This window comes from Wasmannia auropunctata, unplaced genomic scaffold (genome assembly GCF_000956235.1).
Source record: "Wasmannia auropunctata unplaced genomic scaffold, wasmannia.A_1.0 LD336060.1, whole genome shotgun sequence".
NCBI classification, from domain to species: Eukaryota; Metazoa; Arthropoda; class Insecta; order Hymenoptera; family Formicidae; genus Wasmannia; species Wasmannia auropunctata.
Genome location: NW_012026830.1, coordinates 2,181,060 through 2,197,701, shown reverse-complemented (window position 1 = coordinate 2,197,701; position 16,642 = coordinate 2,181,060). Strand labels below are relative to the sequence as shown.

The 16,642-nt window shown below is 33.8% G+C and overlaps 1 protein-coding gene across 1 annotated transcript in view; it reads right to left on the bottom strand.

Annotated features, from left to right (window-relative positions):
• Nucleotides 1-3,302: 3,302 nt before the first annotated feature.
• Nucleotides 3,303-16,642, bottom strand: part of LOC105450557 (connectin) — a 124,952-nt gene continuing 111,612 nt past the window's right edge. The window contains exons 4-8 of the mRNA XM_011690478.1: nt 7,872-8,417; nt 6,430-6,923; nt 5,938-6,114; nt 5,281-5,414; nt 3,303-4,566 (exon numbers count right to left, since the gene is read on the bottom strand). Coding sequence (XP_011688780.1) covers nt 4,321-4,566; nt 5,281-5,414; nt 5,938-6,114; nt 6,430-6,923; nt 7,872-8,413 — 1,593 coding nt within the window. The 5' untranslated portion in view covers nt 8,414-8,417 and the 3' untranslated portion in view covers nt 3,303-4,320. The remainder of the gene's footprint in view (nt 4,567-5,280; nt 5,415-5,937; nt 6,115-6,429; nt 6,924-7,871; nt 8,418-16,642) is intronic.

Sequence of the window (16,642 nt, the reverse complement as noted above, 5' to 3'; positions counted from 1 at the left end):
ATATGAAATAGCAAAGTTTTTCTTAAAAAATATTGTTTTATATTTTTACATATATTATTCGTATAGTAAAGAGAGATAATAAAACAAATTACGGTCCAATAATTTATTCAGAAAAGATAATTTTATATTTTTTATTGCCTTTAAATATTTATCTTGTCTTATAAATTCAATTTATCATTACTAATATTTCCATAATTTATTTACAAAATTCTTGGCTGCAACGCGATCTATAAATATAACTTAAAAATATTTTAACGTAAAAGGAGGACACTTAACACTTTTTATTATTAAAAATGGTAAGATTTAAATTTAAACCGATGAAATAATCACTCAGAAAATATTATATGTACACTTGGACTTCTGATTTCAAGACTTCACCGGACTTCACGGACTTCATTGAACTACATTGGAATTCAACGGACTACACCGGAATTCATCGGACTTTAACGGACTTCACTAGACTTTTATGGATATGATTACTACTTTTCGTCTGGAAACACCGGCGAAATTTTTCAACAAACTCCCTGGCGAATGTTAATGTCCGGGCAAGGGCTTTTAAAAAATTCAATCAAACTGATGATCTTTTTTAGGAATTAGAAAAGTGATAACCTTTTTTTTAAAAATTGGACTACATTTTTATCGGACTTTAATGGACTTCAGCGGATTGCGTCGGATTTTAACGGACTTCACCGGACTTTACCGGAATTCATCGGACTTCATCGAAATTCCGACAGGTTGTACACCGGAATTCAAGAGTGATTACCCTCTCGATTTAAACTCTACGATTTATTTTAAGGGAATTTAAAAAGTAAAGGATATCAAATGTAAGAACAAGCTAAATGTATTATTATTAATTAAAGTAAAAAGTATATGTATATAAAATTGTTGTTCTCAAAAAAGAAAAATTTAATCATAATTAGACTTTTCGTAAAGATTGTAAATCTTAAATAAAAAAACATATTCAGAATTAAAAACACTTGCAAATTATATTCTCGCCATGATAACGAGATCTGTCTAAAGACATGTTAACTTCATGATTATTAAAAATTATTTAAAAAGACATCTCGATCTTCTTGCGTTCCCTACGATGTCGTTTTGCGACTCGACGTTTCATATATTATATAAACATTATCACGATACTATGACAACGTATATACTATGACAAACAACACCTCAACATTATTAATAATTTTTTTCTTTATTTCATTGTTCCGTAGGGGTAGGCTATGTTTCACGTTATCCATATCGTGCGTCTCTTACTAAATTGATTGTTGCAAATTACGTCTGTTCGCTCCAGTTGCGCTTTCCGTTTTTAGCCTTATTCCTTTTCTCCTCCACCCGCAGATCAAAATATAAGCCCATTTAGTTTTAAAAACTTTTACGCAAAAAGCGCAAGAAAGTGCACCTCAAACAAACAGATCGCCATAGACGTAATCGTTGTGAAATTGCTCGCTAAACGTCGCGCAAAAACATCACGATTATAATCTTGTAAGAAGAATGATAAAAACGCTTAGTGCTCGAAAAATGTCTTGTTCTCAGTCTCATTTCACATATACCAAGAAATATATTTCAGAATAAGAAGTATATATTTCTTGTATTAAATATAATATCAATTATACACACGAGGATGATTAAATAGAACAAATTAAATAATGCGTATGCAATTGAATTAGCCATTATAAAACGGACATAAGATATCACTTTTACAAAATGGAGCTAACATGACATAGTTTCATGACCCACAATGCGTTACACATATACAAAAAAAGATACAAATTGCTAATAACAGAAATATCGATCTCTTTTTGCAAACAACAATTAAGAAAAGAGCATGATTGTTATCAAGCTTTCTTAGAGGCATTTTCTAATTAATAAGCATTTATTTATATTTCTAAATTAAAAAAAACAAAAAAATTAATTTTGTTGTGGTTTTCCAAAAAGTTCACTAACATGATTCATGATGGACTTTTATAATCAACTAATTCAATTGTTTTTTTATAATTTCTCTTATACGTATCGAAATTAGTATAAACTACTAATATTTTATAATCATCTCATGGTGTCCATCTCAATTTCTTCTTCAAAAATGTGTTAACCATATCAATTCTTGATGTGTTCTATTTAGTCCATAGTTCTATATCCTCCATTAATTTCTTTATTAAATTGTACATCAATATCTTTGATAGATTCTTGATATTCTTGATATTTTAGATATCAAGTTCTACAAGGATCCAAAGCCATCCATTCATCATAGATGAGCATAGATATCGACCTAATGTTAAAAATATGTATAACGGGTCAAAATTTAATATATTGTAGTAATATATTGTAGTAAGTCAAATCTCCGTACTCTTAACATATTAGGATAGGGAATAATCTCCACATTTTTAACACTTTTCTTCAGACTATGATCCTGTTTCAATAGCACATGCGCAGAATATAAATATCGCTGCGCCTGTTGCGCTATTGGCAAACGAGATTGTGACTATACGTATACGACGTACGGTATATGACGTCTTCCATATAGACAAAAATGGGTAAACATTTATTTATTCGTAATAGATGAAAATAGACATGGACCGAGTGACTTCCATGTTCCGGCAAAGCTTTAATTGAAGAGAAGGCCAAGATAAATAAAACGAGAAAATAATTGTCGTATCTTTTTCTCTTCGCGCCTGCGCGTTGACATTCGATGCGCCACAAGCTCGCATAATATGCATTTGCGCATATATATACGCATGCATGCGTTTATAAATAAGAAATTTTTATTTACTAAGAAACGCCCACAAATATCCTCCTGCCTATGGCAGTCTCCGTCTTTTACTCGCGCTTCTTCACTCTTTTGGTCAAGTGATCACGTAGTTATTCGTGATAACTATGAATTAGCAGCATATATATATATATATATATATATAATAGTGCAGGCTGGGGGGGTAGGTTAAGAATACGGAGTTCATAAATGTTATAATAAATGGAGAAATTAAAAGAATAGGGGTAGTAAGAATATGAAGAGTCAATTATATTCATATTCATGTTTTTAGATAAAAATGAGAATGGGTTATCCGTAATGTTTTATAATATTTTGTATAAAAGATTACAAAAATCGAAAAGGAATGTTAAAACAAATATCATGTAAATTTATATAAAAATTTAAAGCCATAGAATCGAGCGGGCAATATTTAATATTTCACGATCACGATATCCTATAAAAGGCTATAAAAGGCACAAAGAAAAATAATTAAAAAAGTACATTTATATCAAAACGTTTAAATTAATCCTTAAAGCTAATACGAATAGAACTAGTGGAAAAATGCCGATAATTATACTAGTTATAAATAAACAATTAAAAAAATTCTGCTGTCTAATTTCTCTATCAAAAATTGTAAAATTTATTCTAAATTATTGTATATGGCAATATATCTCTGGCAATTTCTGACATTTTATAATTACATCGAAATTTGGAGCCGTTATAGCTGGACCCATCGTCTCGATCAAAATTAGCTGGATATAATAGTGGACTATGGTCTAAATGGCAGTAATTACACAAGCGAAATAGCTAACGAGAGACGGCAGTGTGCGCGGTATTTTTTTTTTTTTTTTGGTATACTTATAATACATACAGTAAAACTACGCATATTGTATACTGTACAGATACGGGAATGGCGTACAGTACTTATGTAAAGGAGCGCGTTTGAGCCCGAATTTGATCAATATTATGTAAAATGCTATGTGCAATTCTTTGTCATTTTTATACTACCACATTTTGGCTCGCGTTGAAGATACGATAGACACGTAAATTATCGCGAACGTAAAATGTTGCGTCTCGTTATGTGGCCCGTTATAAACTCTGCATGACAGTGCGTCTATCAAATAACGGCGCAAACGTTTTTATATTATCACGTCAAATATAGCCGAGAGGTCAAAAAAAAAAAAAATTGTAAAACTTTAAAAATGCAGCCGCGTTTCGATACTGGACAATTGTGACTTGGCGATCTCGTTCGTCGCTATGCATTATTGATCACGCGATCACGTTCGTGCAACATTTTTAAAGTTCGAATACCTTTTAAAGAGAGCCCTCATACAATAAATGGTAACTGTAAAAGCGCTTCGGAAAGTTTCGAAGGTACGTCTCTTGGTTGTCCAGTTAGTTTCCTACGTAAGTGCGCACACACACATACACACGCAATAAACATATACACTTTCTTCCACGTCCCGTTTTCGTTTCTATGTACGTGTACGATTTTCCATTTTCGCTCGCTCGAGCGTATCGGGACACCGAATGGCGCTTATATCGCTTCATTTTCGAACGCTTAGCCGCTTCTACGTGAAAAAAAGTATAGATAGCAATAGCAATGAGGCAACGAGGACGGACTGACCGGCCTGGACCGAGATCGAACCGGAGCTGAACCAGCTGGACCCGGACGCACGGGCGTTTTCATGACGGCTGGATGGCTGCTCGGAGGCCATCAAATCCTCACGCGAAAGCTGCGGGCATGGCAGCTCTTCCGGCTTCAATTCGAATAGGTGCTTTTTACAGCACTTATTGCTATCAGTGCTATCAGTACTCTGGAAATCAAAATCAAAATGGTCTACGTAGTATCACGCGTATCGGTTAAAAAGGCTTTAATGTTTTTGATGAAACAGAAGATAGACCCATAACATATACGTGCGACATAAAGATTAATTAAATTAGCAACGTGCAAAAAAAATTCCTTTTGCCGTATTATTTTTGAGATAAACATGTGTATAAAATTTTTCATTGCGATCATATATGAATTTTGTACTGTCTCAAATTAAGAATTAAGATACCTCTTTTTAATACAATTGTATATGATACAAAAATTCAAAAAATAATACAAAGATATAAAATTTGTATCTTATTGTGTATTATATATTGTTCTTCACAATTACATATTTTTTTAAATTAAAAAGAGATACATAATTCAAATTTTTAAATATGTATATTGATCTTTCTTACTTTATCTCAATTACTTCTTGTAAAAATCCTAAATGTAATATAAAGAAGATAAAATTAAAAATCTAACGTTAAGCTCAGCTTGGTATCATGCCAGAAGTATTATAGTGTTAATTTTAATTTTTTCTAACAGCATAAAAGTTTAGATTGCACTTTAATTATGTAATTAAGATTAGCAATTAAGATATTAATAAATTTGTAAGAAATTAATTTGATGAGGTAATTATTGTAATATTATTGAAAGAGGAATGTCAAAAAGTCTGTAATTCACATGCAATCAACAAGGTAATGTGTGTATATCTTACCTTACTGCGAAAATGCGAATTCTCATTCTCTTTTTCTTTTTCATCGTCCTCGTCATATTCTGTATAATCATCATTCTCAGCCTCATCGTCGTCCTCGTTATTATCGGCTCTCGAATTATTGTTAACATATTTGTCTGCATGTAACATAATACAATTCAGTCCTGTTTAAAACTATAAAAAATGCGATACGAGAGGTACTCCTCCTTCTCTCTCTCTCTCTCTCTCTCTCTTTCTCTCTCTCTTTTTCTCTCTCTGTTTCTAGCATTCTATTTTTGCTTTATAATTTATATATATATATATATAATTATTAAAATTAATTAAATAAAATATTTTTATGAGTGATAAAAATAAAATAGATAAAATAAAAATCCATCAACTTAGATATAACACATTTTACCAACATTGAGAAATATATAAAACAATTTATACATATTTGTATATGTATATGTATATGAAAAAAGCAATTACTTTGTTTTAAATTTTTGTCGACATGTATAATATGTATAAAATTAAATTCTGCATAGTAGATAAAACATTCTTACTTTTTTTTTTATGGGATAATTTTGCATTTTGCCTTTTGGACACAAAGCTGAGCTAAATTTCGCCGAAAGGCATTCCGCATTCGCGCGCGCGCTCGCGCGTGAAGCGAGAACTTACTGGGAATGTAGCGCGGCTGATTTCTCCCCAGGTCTTCGCTGTTGATCTTCTGCGTTGCATTATTGCTCTCAAGGAAGCAAGTCAGCTCCTCTAGGGCATCCCTCAGTTTCGTATTCTTCGTCTCGTTCCGCAGGCCCCAGATCCACGCAAGTTTGCAGTTGCAGGTCAGATTGTTTCCTATATGCAGATAAGATGAGATGCGCTTTGATCAGTCAATCTTGTTACTTTGATCACGAATAATACCGCTTCAACTCACTGCATAATTTAACGTTCGCAAACTTCGAATAACTGTCTTTAATGCATTATAATCTTCTATTACCTATTATCTTGAATTTGAATCTACTTGAGAGATATTTGATCTAATTTTTATTTGAAATTGTTCTTTATTTCTTTATAATAAATTTGCTAATTTTTCTAGGTAATTTATTCCAAGAATCTCAAATGGATGCTGTATTATGGTTTTTGATTAAAAATGACAATCGATGTACTTACCATCCAGGTAAAAGTAGCTGTTGAGGTCATAGAGATTGGTCACGATTGGTTTAATGTTGTCAAAGGTCATCAACTTCAGCAAGTTATCCCTCAGATCCAAAAAGTGAACACCAGGCGCACCAGCTAAGAAATCTGGTTCCAGCATCTCCAGATGATTCTCGCTAAGGTGCAACTTCCGGAGATTGTACATGTTGTCGAATGCTCTGTTGGATATGTATTTGATCTGATTTTGATCGAGCTCGAGTTCGGTTAATTCCTGCATCTCGGCAAAGAGACGATCGCCGAGCATGGCAATCTTATTGTTGCGTAGATCGAGACGTTGCAGTTTGCGCAAACCGTGGAAACTGTCGCGCGTGATGACAGTGATCTGGTTGCTGCCCAGGTCGAGCTCCTGCAGCGAGGGCAGGCTCTTGAACGCTTTATCGTGAACGGTGCTAATGTTATTGTGATTCAAATACAGCTTGTTCAAGTTCGCCAAATTCAGAAACGTGTCTCTGTAAACAATTATTGAAAATCGTTGAGCATATCATATATATATATATGTATATATATATATATATATATATATATATATATATTTTATCATGTTTATTAATTAAATGAAATTTTATTTTATTTATTAATATTATATTAATTGTTGTTCTCAATATTCACGTTATTTATTATTTATGCCATTTGCATTATGAGTTTGTTGTTAAGTGAATGAGTATAAGCGTTGATATAAAATATTATATCTATTATTTAAAAAGCATATTATAGAAATATATGTATTTCATAATATTATAATATTTTAGTATAATAAATATATACAATGCGAAATTTTGGCATTTTGTAAAATTTGGCTATTTAGTAATAATAATAAAAATAATTACAATTTTTATTGCATAAAAGTTTAAATTGATATTTTATTGACATAAGAGTAAATATTATAAAATCAAGTTTTCTTTATTTAATTTTTATACTTTTAATTATGTGTATATATATATATATATATATATATATATTTATATATTTATATGTATAATGTATATCAATATAAGTGATAATTTAATTAAAAGTATTTAAATTATAAATGAAGAAAACTTGATTTTATAATATTTAAACTTATATCAATAAAATATTAATTCAAACTTTTATACAATAAAAATTGTAATATGATACATACACACATACACACACACACGCGCGCGTTGTGTATATATTAAAATAATATTTTTTCGAGAAGATGATTTTTTAATGCATATATTATATTCATTTTTTCAACATTAAGTAATGCAAATAGCCCAAATATGACATGAATACCTACTAATGAGAATAAACACTAATATAAATTGTAAATAACAAATAAATTTTCTTCGTTAAATTAACAAACTCGATAAAAAGTTATAATGGGGCCAACTCTGTTAAACAACTACTCGTTACCTAATATCAGTTATCCGTACCTATTAATCTCGGAGATGCGATTATAGTCAAGATTGATGACAGTGAGATTTCGCATGTTCTCGAAGGCGTACTTGCGCAGCACGATGATCGTGTTGCGGCTGAGATTGATCTTGGCAACACCGAGATTGTTGAAAGTGTGCTCCGCAATCTCGTAGAGCGTCCCATATTGGATCTTGAACTCGCGCAAATTCTTCAGCTGCTGCAGCAGCTGACTGGGCACGTAGTCGAAGCTGCCCTGACGCACCGTAAACGACAATTTTTCGACTTGGATTTGCGATGTGAAGTAACTCCACATGGGATCGTTCTGATCGAACTTGTCCAATACCCAGCAATCGACGTCGCTGGCATTTCGCAGGCCGGAGTTGTTGCAGTAACAGAAGATCGGTGACCGCTGGTTTTTAATGTCACAAACGTTCTCCTTGGTGAGTTTCTTTTTGCCGCGCGACTTCGACAGACCCGCCGTCAGACCCGACGACGCGAACAAGATTGTCAGCAGCAGCAGTTTAAGGATAAGGGAATTGTACAGAAACCGGTGCATCATGATCCTGAAACAGAAAAATTGAATGTTTTACTTGAGCATTGCATTGCAATTGTGACCATTAATAAACGATGAGATTGTTTCGAAAGTTTTTTATGATACATATTATTCTGTCATAATTGATATGTAATGATATAATACGCAGATTTTCATTACATACATTTCTCCCGTAAAAGATTTTCTCTAAAATAATAATATATAAGTTTTTTCTCTTCTAATCTTCTCCCTTCCTTGGATGGATTTGAGTGCGAATAATGAGTAACCGTAGCATCGAGGTGACAGCAAGGCGATAAGGGTCGATTTCCATTGTATTTAAAGTCAACGCGCGATACGATGCGCGCCCCCCGGCTCTGTATCACAGAAAATTTGCTCGACAGCTCCATTACAAGCACGTCGATACGTAACGGCATATCGTTTCTCTATCACGAGGCGCTGCTCTTTAGAGAAAAACATTCCCCTCTTCCATCCACAGAGAGGACACATTGTCGCATCGATCGACGGCACGATAAATAAGAATTTTTTTAGTCGAATGTTATTCTTTCAAAGAAACACATAATACAATATGTTTACAAAAGAAAAAATTTTAATACGCGCATCAAAAATACTTTAAATCAATATAAATTATTAATTAAAATTTTTCATTTTAAATACGCAAGGATTTGACAATTGTATTGTTATTTTACTGTTAAATCCTTGTGTGTCGTTTTTATCTTTTGCTTCAATATTTTTAATCTGCTATGTTCGATCGATGGGGCAACTGATTCGAAGTTAAAAAAAAAAAGCTTTTATCTCTAGGATTTTTATATTGTAAATAAGCAGGCATTTTAAAGTTATTTTTAACTATCACGTAAAAACGTGTTATTAACAGTTTAATTTTTAATTAATTAATTTTATGTTCTTTTATCAATAGTGTGGTGAGTAACATATATGGTTTCCGCTGCTGCGTCGATATTGTATTATATTACATTATATTGTATTGTAATTTCTTCATAATTTTAAAATTAACTTAATATTAATATTATTTATTAAATATACAATTAATTGATTAAACAATAATTTTAATTTTAACGTATTAATACATTGCAAAAGTATGTGGCTCATATTAATATAAATAAATAAATATCTTTGACACGTAATTTTTGAATATAATTCGTCCAATGATATCCTATATTCTCTTTAAAATTTTTCAGTGGTACTGCAAAGTTTATAAAAAAAGATCGATTCTGGCACAAAATAACGCTTGAAAAATAATTCACTCTAACTTCATAAACGCTAGCATATGAATAACTCCGGAGGGAAAAGCAGTATAGATAAAAATATTCTCAGCGGGAAAAGAAAAAATAATTTCTATTCAAGCCAAGAGAGAAAAAGCATCCCACTATTGCCACACAAATTAAAGGATTTCTTTGCCCTAACAAGCCATCTTTTACCGAGATTATATCATACATTATTTTTTATATAAATTCTTGAATAAAGCTCCAGTCGTTGTTTTTTTAATAAAAAGATATAATAAACATTTCTTAAAATTGTAAATTTTTGAAATACTTTTTAGAAACTAAACACGTTAATAATATATACAAAAGTAGCAACAAATTATTTCTATTTAATTTAAAGTATGGATATTTTGATAAAGTAAAGTAATAAATATTTTGATAGTTTTATAATTATATATATCTATTACAGAGAGAAAAATAAAATGTTTTAAGAGAATTTCCGTAGCTTTTATATTATTCTTTTCCGCAGCTTTTATATTATTCTTTTCACGTTTCTTTCCTCGTAATCCAGTAGCGATAGTCTTGTCTATGATAATCGTGAGATTTCATAAATACGACGGCAGATGATATCGCTAGCGATGCCTTTGTCGTGCAATAACGTTTGTTCTCAAACTTCCAGAGGCCGGACGGTTTTAACGTACACGCGGCGCGTTCGCGAATTTCGCGAACTTTCCTCCTCCGTATAACTCGGCTTATTTAATTACTGTCGGGAACAGCAAGCGAAAGCTTCGACGAAAAGCCATGGGGATCCGCGAGTTCCGGATCAATTTGAGTTTTGTTCAATTTTCCTGATGGACTTCTTCCCTTCCCTCGCTCCTCCATCTCGTTCGTTATGCCAAGGTGTTCGCTAGATGAGTAACATATTTATTCGTCGGTTAAATCTACCCGCAGGGCGAAACGTCTATTTGCATAACGGAAACGGTGATTCTGCTGGAATTACTTGACATGAAATTTATTCAATACATAAAGATAAAAATAAAAAGTGAAAATCCGGTCGTGTAATATTTAATTTTATATTAATTTTAATTTTAATCAAATTTTAATGCAATATGTGTAATTATGGACATAGAGTATTATTATATTTCATTCAAATTTTACTGACATAAATAAGTAGGGTAAACCCGGTATATATACGCCGCACCTATTAAAAACTTAATTTGTCAGATATTATCTATTAAGTTTAAGTTAAATGAACTATGCCAGTAAAAACTTTATACTGTTTACTATTATTAAAAAATATTAGGAATCAAAATTATTTTTTATATTAAAAAAGAAATTTTTTTAAACCCTTGCATTTTTGCCTCATAAAAATATTCCATTCATGAGTTATACGGCTACTCATGAATGGAATAAATGACTCGAAAAATATACATAAAATCTAAATAATAATAGTGAATAACACGTGAATTGACAACGTAATTTGCATTTACTCATTAATAAATAAATAAAAAGCGTATTATTACAGATTATAAATAAGTATTATTAATACATACATATGTATTAATACATACATAAGTATATACATACATAAATGTTATGATTAATGTATTGTAAAGAACGTATTATCACATATTATTATTTACTTTTATATTTATAAATAAATAATAGAGCGTCTGTGCTACGGCATAAATCCTACGTGCTAAAAATGCTGTATATCCCAAACAGATAGGATATACGAGACAATAAACTAAATTAAAATAAGAATACAAGAGATAAGCATTTAAAATCAAATATTAAAAATGTTTCTATCATAAATCTTTGATATGTTATTCCTACACTTTGGTTCAGTATTCCTCCAGTATTCCTTTTTCCAAAAATATTTTTATTCTTTCAGATCAAATAAATTTCTCGTATTGTGCGACAGTGTATTAGAGCTCGCGATGTATTTCGCAGATGAAATAAATCACAAAACTGGCGAATATCATCGCGGTGAACGCAGCCGTTACGGAACCACTGCGGTGGATATGGCCGATGCAACATATGCAGATAATGCGCGAAAGTTTTTAAACAGCGCACTTGGGATACTCGTAATACTTCGTGAACCGCACGATAGCCGCCCGCTTTGTTTCGTACTTATTTCCGATTGCGAGCGAAACTCGTCTTGGAGCGCCGCGCCGCGTGTTGCGTAAAGGCAGGTGCAAGTCCAAGACTTCGCGCAGTGTTGTCTCGACTTTGCAATATTTGCATTTAATTTCGACTACAGCACCGACGGAGTTGCTACTGTACTTTGTGAAGTTGATATTCCCGTACGACGATGACAGTTGCGCTGAATCGCGAGCTGATGTGCGTTGCATTGTCAGCGTTTATAGCTATTAGAATATTTGTTCGCAAAATTTGAAAAGTTTTCAAGCAAAATCATCATTTTATTCGCCATAGGTATTCAATTTAAAAATATTTTCTTTCTAAATTATTTATGTAGAGACACTTTATTACTTACACGAAAAGAACGATTTGCTGCTGAAAACAGATCTGAAAATAATTTTTAGTTGAATCATCAAAATAATTTGTTGGAATGTTAAAACTGATAAGCATTGCTATAAAACGTTCTGATAATCTACAGCAATCATTTTGACTTTTGCACAAAATTATTTTGATTATTGAACAAAAAATTACTTTCAGATCTGGATCCAACAAAATTGTTCTTTCCATGCACACATTACAGAGACGCGCGCGCATTTCCATCTCAATTTAATTGACACACATCTCCGTCTCCTTCTCCTCTTCACCTCTCGCTCTCCTCCTCTCGACTTTCTCGCGATATAATTCAACGGCAATATAGAGCGACATATACCGGACCACAAATAATAACGCACGAAACTGGCACTTGCCGTTACAAAGGGCACAACGTCCGCAACGTCATGGACGAGGCGGAGACATGTGAATATGCGTACATCTCCCCCTCCTCCTCACCCTTCCTCCCGCCGGAACGTTTAATATAACTTCGCAACTGGGCGAAGTTTCGACACGTCGCGCGATTGCCATACGTCGCACCGCGAAAATTATCCACGACACCGCGGTCCATTCGGCGCCTCTTACCGTCACGCACGCTCCGTTGCTGTATGCTAATTGCACCTTGATGGAATTCGAGCCCGCGTACGAGAGTCGTATGGGAGGGAGTGGGTGCAAAACACGAGTTGTTTATTCCGAAAGTTAGACGAGTAGGATGCCGAGACGCGAATTTAACCCACCGCGCGCTCGGGCAATCTCAACCCTTTTCAATCTACTATTGTAGCACATTTACAACGCGTTAAATTATATACTCTCATTTTACGTCGGAAATAACATGTTAACGTTAGGTAATTTCGTAATGTAAAAACAAAAATAGTGCAGACGTATGAAAACTTGCTAAGAGGGGAGTTTTCCGGAAATAACGGCGCGCTATTAAAATGCATCACCGTAAATAAGCTAATATGAGGCCTGTTTAAAATAAATGGAGTTTCAATTAAGCAATAATCTTATTAATTTAACCACTAAAAGCTACTTTAGAGCCGTTTCAAAGCCACTGAAGATATTTTAAGCTTACACAAGCGGCCGCAACAGCAATACGATAATACAATGCAAATTAAAACAGCTTAATAAGTTTAATTAAAAGCGCGCGTAAGCCCAGATACCGTATTGTTCAGCGATGAATTCGCGATCGCAGAGAGAGATTCGCAAAGAGATGGCATCCAATCAACGTCGAAATGTGGTGCAATCGGAAAATTCTCGCGGTGCGGCGATGCGTTACGGGAATTGACTCGTATTTCTATGGCGCGCGCATAAGCATGATTCCATTATGCTAATTACATTCGGCCGCGATACCGGAGCGGGTTTAATAATTAGATCGGAAGATATTTTAGCAATTCATACGCGAGAGATTTTCTTTTTTTTTTTCTAATGACGATATCGCTGCATAATGCGTAATTACATCCCGCTGCATACAGCGTAAGAACACCCCAGGACACATCCCGTATTATATGACGCGCAATATCGAGAAGTCGCCTGTAGCGACGGGAGGGAGAGTCTCCCTCCACCCGATCGAAGCGCGCGCGTATCGTGCTTTTATGCTAATGAATGACGGCGCGATTCGAGCTTTATTATAGGCCGGTACATCCGCACTATGCAAAAGAAGGACGCAATACGTTTTCGGAACGCTCGGATGCAAGTAAAAGAAGAAAAAAGGGGCGAACGAATAAGGGGGGTTGGTAGCACCCTCTCACGTGACTATATGGTCTAAGGGAGAAAACCACTGTATAACTGCGGCGGGAGCTTCTTAAGATTATGCCTAGACATGATCCCGCATAGATCGGGACCTGGGGGGATGGGCGAAGGGGGGAAGACGGGGCGGGAGGGTGTAGAGGGGGAAGGGCTGAATCTAGCTAGTGTATGCAAATCCCCCTCGTGGCAAACTGCTAGACATTTGCATAAGCTTACAGATAACGACGCGTTAGAAGTAGAAGCCTTTCCTTTGGATTCGTTTCTACCGTCGTCGTCGGGCTCCTCCAACGGGAAGGGAAGAAGAGCGAAGGAATCGATCTCTCGAACGTGGCGCCGATCCCCAGCGGCGGCGCGCGGCGTGTCCGAGGGGTGATTTTACGGGCGGAAACTCGCCATTTCTTAAATGTCTCGAAAAATTGATCAAATACCATATCGGTATGGGAATTAGGATCATATTTTATGACGGCGACACCGACGAGGACGGCATCTCTGCACCTCATCGACCCCCTTTCGAGCTTCATGTTTTTTACTGCATATCGCGGAAGAAAGCAGAGAACGATGGTAGCTGAGAAAAAATCGAGAACGCCCTTATCGATAATGGCGTGTGTCGAGAGCGGCCGTAAAGGCAGTTCGTTTATCGAGAGGGGGATACTGGAGGCACCTGGACTGGATGTATAGTTTGACATGCTGGAGCGTATATGACGAGCCCTTCTTCGATCGAGAAAGCAAATATGGGCGAGAACTCGAGCCGTTATGGCGTCAGAATTCAAACACCAGAGTGATCGAGAGTGTTAGTGGTTTTCCAGAAGGTAGAAGAACAGTCTTCTACCTTATGCAAAAAGAAAAATAGAAACTTGTTATTAATAAAAAAGTTTTATCTTTTCTCTCACAGTTTGTAGATATATCACTAATATTAATTAAAATTTCTTAAAAATATTTAATATTTAAATTTAAAAAAGGTTTTATAGGAGCTTCAAAAACAAGAATAATTTTATATCTTGTTGAAAAAAAAGATAAAAATTTCGGAAAAATTTGCTCTCTTTTCTTATGCAATTTCTACTACTGATATTATAATTAAAGAATTATGAAAACACAAATTTCATGCTTATGAATTACTGACTTTCTAGAAGAGTTTTATTAACAACGCCTCATTAGCACGGGAAAACTTCCCTCCACTTCTCCTTAATTCACCGAGTCGCCAACGATTTAATTAGATCGCACGCGCGCTCGGCAAGTGAAAGCTCTGGGACGCCAACGTCGACGCCGGGACGCGTGCCCGTCCTTTCGACGAAGTGACGTCCATTCACTTGATTCTTACAACAGAAACTTTCGGTCCTCGCATTTTATTTTAGTTCTCAAAATGAATCCACGTTCGACGATCGCGAAAATTTGGGAAAATTAGAGCTTTTCTACATCGCGCGAAAAAGTGACAACCCAAATTTGGAATTTATTTCCATCGTTGAACGATAATTAATTCAACTTCACTTCGCGCGCTTAAACATTGTTATAAAGCACACTACAAAATCACTAATATAATAATAAAATAATAAGACATCGAAAGTATATGAAAGATTTGGCATGTGTCCAAATATATATGTGTACTTTATTTTTGTATGATATGTATATATGGTTATTCAATATTCTGTATATTTTCTTACATTATATATATATACTATGTAGATATATTAGAAAACAAAATAAATGTATACCACAAAATTCTTAGAGATAGAAAGAAGAAGAGAATAGAAAGAATGAAGATTTTTTCTCATTTTAAGGTAAATCTTAGAAATTAAATTAAAAATTTTTCGATTGTACATATAATTCATTCAAAATTAATTGTTAAGGATAATTAAAATATAAATAATTAAAAAATAGAGAATACAAAATGTTTATATATAACCGGATTAGAGAGAGTCTTTGTTCGCCTACGTCAGGTAAATTTTACGATGTAGAATATTAACGTTATTGCACTTGAAATGCAAACTCGCTGAGGTGCACATCGACGAACTATGCGTGCATGTGTGTGTATGTGGTATTCTCCCTTCAGTCGTATATCAAATATATCAGTAGCGGAGGTGCCGGCCGAAAGAGCGAGCGAGCGAGAGAGAGAGAGAGAGAGAGAGAGAGAGAGAGAGAGAGAGAGAGAACCCAGAGGTCGAACTCTTATTGCCATAAAATACAGCAACAAGGCGATGATGTAGTAGCCAGTCCGGGTCGGAATTTTTAGTTCGAGGACGATTGCCAGAAAAGCGATATAGGAATATCGCGCTGAAAGTACAAAATCGGTGACACTATTACGTTTTAAAAAAGCTTTTATCGACCATTTTAAAAGCAAAACGTCAAATAAATAGTTGCAATTTAATTTAAATTGTTAAATAAATTAGCAGACACAGATATTATAAAAATTAAAAAGAAAATGTCTTAATCATATTATTCAATCAAAAGTACAACATATTCTAATTTGAAATATTCGTCTTTTAATATTCAAAAATAATTTATAGAAGCCCTTTATTGATTAATATTATTATTTATTATACATTTATTATATCTACGTAAATTGCAAACTAAAAAATTAAAATTATGTATGCGTCGTAATAAAAGAATTCAAAAATACATATTGGAAAATTTTGGAAATTTTATGTTTCTAATAAGGCAACTTTCATATTCAGATTTTAAATTAAAAACAGTATATATATATATAACAATATATATTATACTGTCGTTTTTACACATCCTTACAGTTAGTATGGGTCATTTTTGC